Source organism: Montipora foliosa, chromosome 10, assembly GCF_036669935.1.
Source record: "Montipora foliosa isolate CH-2021 chromosome 10, ASM3666993v2, whole genome shotgun sequence".
In the NCBI taxonomy this organism is placed as follows: Eukaryota; Metazoa; Cnidaria; class Anthozoa; order Scleractinia; family Acroporidae; genus Montipora; species Montipora foliosa.
This window is the reverse complement of record NC_090878.1, coordinates 20,299,465-20,307,123: the sequence shown is the minus strand read 5'-3', so window position 1 is coordinate 20,307,123 and position 7,659 is coordinate 20,299,465. Positions and strand designations below refer to the sequence as shown.

The 7,659-nt window shown below is 37.6% G+C and overlaps 3 protein-coding genes across 3 annotated transcripts; all 3 read left to right on the top strand.

Annotated features, from left to right (window-relative positions):
* The first annotated feature begins 266 nt into the window (after positions 1-266).
* LOC137973617 (sorcin-like) lies at positions 267-1,347 on the top strand. The gene has a single exon (XM_068820459.1). The coding sequence runs from the start codon at positions 377-379 to the stop codon at positions 863-865; it is 489 nt and encodes a 162-aa protein (XP_068676560.1). The 5' UTR covers positions 267-376; the 3' UTR covers positions 866-1,347.
* Positions 1,348-4,058: 2,711 nt separating this feature from the next.
* Positions 4,059-5,887, top strand: LOC137973520 (troponin C, skeletal muscle-like). The gene has a single exon (XM_068820352.1). The coding sequence runs from the start codon at positions 4,170-4,172 to the stop codon at positions 4,656-4,658; it is 489 nt and encodes a 162-aa protein (XP_068676453.1). The 5' UTR covers positions 4,059-4,169; the 3' UTR covers positions 4,659-5,887.
* A 399-nt stretch (positions 5,888-6,286) lies between these two features.
* LOC137974157 (uncharacterized) lies at positions 6,287-7,025 on the top strand. Its single transcript, XM_068821049.1, has one exon. The coding sequence runs from the start codon at positions 6,381-6,383 to the stop codon at positions 6,882-6,884; it is 504 nt and encodes a 167-aa protein (XP_068677150.1). The 5' UTR covers positions 6,287-6,380; the 3' UTR covers positions 6,885-7,025.
* The last annotated feature ends 634 nt before the right edge of the window (positions 7,026-7,659 follow it).

Genomic DNA, 7,659 nt, shown 5'->3' with positions numbered 1-7,659 from the left:
AGCAGCAAAAACCTCGCCGAAAAAAAAAAAAAAAAACACTTCCTGGGAAATTTCCCGAAAACTGTGTTTACTCGGAGAACCAACACCCAGGTACATTTGAACTTTTTGTTTGTCTTTTAGAAAACAAAAGTGAGTTTGGATGCTTTTGGGCGTGAACAATTGTTAAACAAATAAATTTGTTTTCAAAGGGAAATGCGCAAGAATCTTTTATCAAGAAATTTAACGAAAGACAATCCAAACTGAAAATAAAGATTCTATGAAAAAGGTGAATTTTAATGAAATGGGATAATATAAAGAGCAAATCGATCGAGCAATCAAACACATACGGTTTTAAGGCACCGCGCGGTGTAATTAAGAAACGCAAGGATTTTCGAAGATGCAGGCAGGACGTAGCTATTTCGACAAAGGCGTTCCAGAGGTCGTCATTCGTAGCATTTTCGATCGGTACGATGCAAATCAAAACGGAATGCTTGAAGACAAGGAAATGCAAAACTTGCTACAAGAAGATTTAGGCTTAAACGCCGAACAATCCGGCATTTATTTTCTCCTGTTGGACAAAAACGGAGATCATAATATTTCTTTTGAAGAATTTAACGACTGGCTTCGCAGTGGAGAGCATTTTGAAGTTTTAAACGACAAAGCGAAGTTTTACAGTCTCTTGAAGGCGTTCCACTATTTTAAGAGATTTGACACGGACAATAGTGATAAACTTGACAGAAGTCAATTCGAAACGATGATGAGATATTTTGGTTATAGTACAATCAACATGGATGAAGCCTTTGCCCAAATGGATAAATGCCAAAACGGAGCCCTCACCTTTTGGGAGTTCATGGCCTGGTTAAAATGGCTACCTGTTCTTAACTAGCTGATATGAAAAATGTGATCGACATCAACAATATCCAGTGATAGACTTTTTGACAAGAATTTCTTCAATCAGTACAATCAACGACCAAGATAATTCAGAAAGATTACAGTCAGGCTTGAAAGTGGGATTGCCCATGCCTCCTTCAGCTCTGCGATACCTTCCCCCATGACAGCCTCAACTAAGGAACTTTTTCGCCGAGATCAAAACTGCACGGACACACTATTCAGCAACAACAAAATACAAGAAAAATACTGGTTTAAGACGGCCGCTAAAGCAACACCGTGACTTTGTTTATTCATTAAGGATAATAACTATGTTTATTAAGAAATATTTATTTTCATGACACGCGTCTTGAGCGTGACTTGCATAAATTATTTATAGTTGATATTCGTGAGACTCAAATCAATATTGAGTCGACTATTTTGAAATACAGTGTAAGGATCACATATCTTAAGTTACAATAAAAAAACTAATTTGCAGTGGCAGTTATTCAACGTCTTAAATTGGGCTCTATTGTCAGGCTTTCTATATTTTTCTTCTTTAGTATCCGATTCGCCTCTAAATATTGAGTGGGAAGACAATATGACCTCATAGCGCAGGGAAAACCCCTTTAAAAAAATTAACAAATCGAAAGTGGTTCAGCGTTGTCTGTACTCCTATCGACAACGATATTCGTCATCACAGTGGTCAAAATGTTGTGGACTCACGAGGCGCAGTCGAGTAAGTCCACAACAAATTTCTAGAACGAGTTTCGGTTATTCAAAGCGGTTTTTAGATCAATATTGCAATGATTTTTTCTGGTTATGCATCACTACACAAGGCGATTTGCTTGGGCGCACGTTTTTTACCGGGCTTCGCGCCGGCTGCATATATTTTTCTTTGCGTTAGGATTGGTCCGTTGAGATTATGATTGGCCAAAGAATTTTTTTGGTTATGGTTGGACGGCTTCGATCAAAAACTGCTGTAAGCTACAAATCCGTGACAATTGAATCAACATAGATATGGCATCAGTGATGCAAAAAGCTTTGTGTATAACGGTACTCCTCCACTTTTTGCTTAAAATTTCTTTCACCGACTCGAGGTAAATATGTGCAATTATATCAACATGGTATTTATGCACCAAATGCTTACTACGTGACTGCCTAACTACGGTGATCAGTATAAACCACTCCGAATCAAACAAAATCATTTCAAGTAATTCGCAGTTCGAACATGTGATTATCGCATATAGTCTCCCATAATATATGGAGGAGTTAAAACACATGATTTGTAAAGAACTATAGCTCTCGCTGAGTAAAATTTAAAGAAACAGCTATTCCAATTGGGGGGGGGGGGGGGGGAAGGGGGGGTAATGTTTTAACAATATCAGTGCTACATTTAGGAATGCTTCATTCCAGGACAACCAGGACGGAACGAAGAGGCTAACTGCCTACTCCGTCTCTCAACTGAGGAGGCACCAAGGATCGAGTTTTTCCAGCAGAATTTAGATTATACATCCTAGGGAACGTTTTCTCAGTTGTAAAGCTGATTAACAGCAGGGCGCAATAAAATACCAACCGAAGCTTGAATTTTGTTTGTCAAAAGATCATTTGCAATTTAATTTTATCCTGAAGGAAGACAAGTATCGAAAGACGCACTGGCACCAATCAAAAAAGGATAATCATCATCCTTTGTGCCAGTCTAATCCTACTATTAGAAAACCAGTCCTGCCCAGTCGAGTCCAAATTTTAAATTTCCATTGGGAAAGTCACGCCTATCATACGTAAAAATAATGACGTCAAACGCTAAAAAGACTTCCCGGGTTTCTCAGAAATTAATTGCTATTAAAAATAGATTAACCGGTATCTGTAAGGCTTAGAATTAGCGGTAACGGCACATCATTATCTTTTTTATACATTGGTGTCAGCTCGCAGCAGCCACAAAGGGCGGTCTGATATTTTGGCAATTTTGTCACATCTTTCCATTTCTTAACAATAAATACCTAGAACAAAGATTTTTGTTTTTCGTTATGAAATGTGTTTTGAAGAAAATTCTAAAATACGTATCTTATTTTTGCAAAGCAATAATCAACAATTATTCACCAACACTGGGAAGAAAAATTATTTAGTGTTCGTAGGACCTTAAGATCTACGACGGCGACGTCGACGAAAACGTCACCTCAAAATAGAACTTCGCTCTTGTAAAAGTCTGTCGCGATTATTCCACCTCGGTCAATTCGTACAATGTGGGCGAAGTATCCGAAAAATAAATTGGTACCGTGAGCGGTTTCAGACTGAAAATAGAGAATGAAAGATTCTATGTTGCATGCTCACGTTGTCGTCAAAACCTAAAATTAAGTGATGTCACGTCGTCGTCATGCAGAGAACCGCAAAAATATGAGCTAAAATCCGTGCTGCACGTGCAGCACGATTATTTATGCTCTTTTAACCAATGATATCATTGTTTTTGTGGCGTTTTCGTCGACGTCGTCGTCGTAGATCTTAAGCTCCCTACTAACAGAGCAAGTAATAGACCTCTTAAGCTTGTACGTTTTGTTTTCCCATTTCAGACCACGAGATGTTCTCAAGGGAATTTTCATTTTGTTTTTTCATAAGTTATGGGTACATATTCACGTGCATAGGACAACATTTGAAAGAGAGTTTTCCCTGGAGTAACATCACGTGGTCTGAAATGGGAAAACAAAATGTACAAGTTAAAGAGGTCTATTGGTCACCGCAGCAAATCGATTACCGAAAGCGATTTTCGTTCCTCTTTGGCTCCTCGGAGGTAAACATCACCTCAGTGTTAACCAATCAGAACGCTTGAGAAGTACCCGAATATCGTATATATATATTCCTTTAACTTGTGTGAGCTTATTAGTATATATGATTATGAACGAAACTCTTAGCTCAAATTTGAATAAACGTTTGGCCTTCTTTAACTGTTTTTAACGATTGTCTGCGATTAAATATTCGCCTAAGCAGCAAAAAACTCGCCGAAAAAAAAAAAAAAAACACTTACTGGGAAATTTCCCGAAAACTGTGTTTAATCGCAATACCAACACCCAGGTACATTTGAGCTTTTTTTTGTCTTTTAGAAAACGAAAGTGAGTTTGAATGCTTTTGGGGGTGAACAATTGTTAAACAAATAAATTTGTTTTCAAAGGGAATTGCGTAAGAATCTTTTTCCAAACTGAAAATAATGATTCTATTTAAAAGGTGAATTTTAATGAAATGGGATAATATAAAGAGCAATTCGATCGAGCAATCAAACACACACAGTTTTAAGGCATCGGTTTAATTAAGAAACGCAAGGATCTTCGAAGATGCAGGCAGGACTTAGCTATTTCGACAAAGGCGTTCCAGAGGTCGTCATTCGTAGTCTTTTCGATCGGTACGATGCAAATCAAAACGGAAGGCTTGAAGACAAGGAAATGCAAAACTTGCTACAAGAAGATTTAGGCTTAAACGCCGAACAATCCGGCATTTATTTTCTCCTGTTGGACAAAAACGGAGATCATAATATTTATTTTGAAGAATTTAACGACTGGCTTCGCAGTGGAGAACATTTTGAAGTTTTAAACGACAAAGCGAAGTTTTACAGTCTCTTGAAGGCGTTCCACTATTTTAAGACATTTGACACGGACAATAGTGATAAACTTGACAGAAGTCAATTCGAAACGATGATGAGATATTTTGGTTATACTACAATCAACATGGATGAAGCCTTTGCCCAAATGGATAAATGCCAAAACGGAGCCCTCACCTTTTGGGAGTTTATGGTCTGGTTAAAATGGCTACCTGTTCTTAACTAGCTGATATGAAAAAGGTGATCGACCTCAACAATATCCAGTGATAGACTTTTTAACAAGAATTTCTTCAATCAGTACAATCACTGACCAAGATAATTCAGAAAGATTACAGTCAGGCTTGAAACTGGGATTGCCTATGCTTCCTTCAGCTCCGCGATACCTTCCCCCATGACAGCCTCAACTAAGGAACTTTTCCGCCGAGATCAAAACTGCACGGACACACTATTCAGCAACAAGAAAATACAAGAAAAATACTGGTTTAAGACGGTCGCTAAAGCAACACCGTGACTTTGTTTATACATTAAGGATAAAAACTATGTTTATTAAGAAATATATATTTTCATGACACGCGTCTTGAGCGTGACTTGCATAAATTATTTATAGTTGATATTCGTGAGACTCAAATCAATATTCAGTCGACTATTTTGAAATACAGTGTAAGGATCACATATCTTAACATATCTTAACATATCTTGACAATTGAATCAACATAGATATGGCATCAGTGATGCAAAAAGCTTTGTGTACACTCGAGAGATCTTTGTTTTTTTTTGGCCTTAACAGTGAATTTCCCGATTCGAGAAAAAGAAGGAAGTTTTTGGTGTCAAAATTTCTAAGAACACTATGTGAAAGTATTTAGTCAGAGGAAAAATCAGTCAAATTTTGATGAGAAATCTCTCAAAGGTACTTATAATAAACGTCATTCATTACTGAATTTCCCGGCTTTTCTTCTTCAACCTTGAACTGTGAAACTAAACAACGTCATCATTAAAATAAACGTCCGTGACGAAGAATTTATTAAGCCCCATCTACACGAGCAATTTTTCCTTGACAAGTTTGCCTTGACAAGGAAAAATTGCTCGTGTAGATGGGGAATCGTGGACAAATTTTCCTTGTCAAGGAAAATCTGGCGTGCTAGCTTTTCCTTGACAAGGAAAAATTGTCAAGTCAGAAATTTGTTCGTGTAGACGGACAACAAGGAAAATGTGACAAGGATATTTCTTGTCAAGTGCACTTGTCAAGGAAAACTTGTCATATTTTTCATTTACACTACCAAGGCAAACTTGTCAAGGAAAAACTTGTCAAGGAAAACTTGCAAGTGTGTACAGTCGGCAAGTTTTCCTTGACAAGTGGACTTGTCAAGGAAAACTTGCTAGTGTAAATGAGGCTTTATTTTGCTGATGGCAGGAGGCGTTGAATTTTTCCTGATAATATTTACCTTTGGACTGACGTCTTTTACTGTACGTTTTAAAGCTTGTCGTAAGCGCACACAAGGAGTTTTTAACTTTTTTTTTTAATAAACGAACCTTGAGCTAATAAATTAATTAAAGGAGAATTTTAAAGTTTCCAATCATCGTAATGTTTCTCTCCGTGCGTCGAATCCCCCCCCCAGCTGTTGTCCGAGGCGAAACGTGAGTGTATCTTGTATCCGCTTTATTAAGCGGTAATTGTTTCATTGGGTAGGTCTTTTTCTTCAATACACACATTAAAACAAGACAAATATGTGACAGGAAACTTGCATAAGCGCTAGGTACGATTAAGAAAATGATTAGGAACGTGTAAGCTGACATGATCTACTTCCGCACTTCTTTCACGTGACATCAGTGACTGACTATAAAACCGGGTAAATCAAATGCAAGACCAAAGGACAGCAAACTCAAAGAGACAGTATCAACTGAAGAAAGAAACTGTAAAATCGACCAAGAAAGTGAAAAGCTGTGGAAAATGCAAGCAGGTAATACGTTCTTCGCTCGTGATACACCAGAAATAGCCATTCAAAGCTTATTTGACCGATATGACCTCGAAAAGGATGGAAAGCTCAACAAGCCAGAACTAAAAGCATTGTTGGAAGACGACTTAGGTTTGACCCCTGAACAAGCTTGTATTTATTCTCTGTTGCTCGACCAAGCCGGAGAGCATAATGTTTCCTACGGGGAATTTTTCAACTGGCTGCGAAGCGGGGAACGCTTCGAAAATATCGACGACAAGTCGAAGTTTGGGAAACTGTGTCTTGCTATGGAGGTATTCAAGACTTACGACACCGATGACAGCGACACTTTAGACACAGAACAATTTGAAAACTTACTATGCTCTCTTGGATACCACAACATTAATTCAAAGAAACTATTCAGGGAATTGGACCACCATAAAAATGGAAAATTGTCTTTCTGGGAGTTTGTGAAATGGTTGAATTGGGTCCCGCTTGAAAACTGTGACAAAAAAACATGAATGTAAATCAGCTATGATTTGTCACTGAACGTGTGAAAGAATTTAGGCGCACATTAAGGCGCATCGTAAAGCGCAAAGAAGTTACTGTTCCACAATCTTTTTCCGTTGGGATACAAGATACAAGATAATTTATTCCACTCAAGTCAAAACAACAAAAGTACAGAATAAGGCCTAGTTTATATGTCGAATTTAATTGAGACAAATTTGTTTCCTATTAACTTCGTCTGTGAGACGTCGATTTCGGAATTCCGATTCAGACGAATTTTCAAAAATTAGTGAACCATTGAGCCGCGACAGCCATTGAAAAGCTAAAAAAAAAACATGGCGCGCTTCAGGAATGGCATTACTTTTTCCATGATTATAGACCATTATAGGGAAAGATTGAAAAGGCAATAACATCTTCATCGAATGGTATTGTTAGCTTTGATCAGGAAACAATTGTTGTTGCTAGTCTCGGTCATTCTCTGTTTCTTGATGAATTCTTGTAAAAATAACTGAGAATACACATATTGAAATCATATGTCATCAAGCAGAGTAACTCTGCATCAAGTCCGAAATTGTATCCGCCTGGACGAATTTAATTATGACAGACGGTTTTATACGTTGCTATTCAGACGAATTTAACTCCTTGCATTAAATTCGTTTCGATTTTTTTCGTCTGAAATTCGACGTATAAACTAGGCCTGAAAAAGTTAAGATTTACAGAAAAAAAAAATCGCGAATAAAGAAAATAAAGTACAAATATCTAGATAGTGAGTGAAGCCGTAGGAGTGGC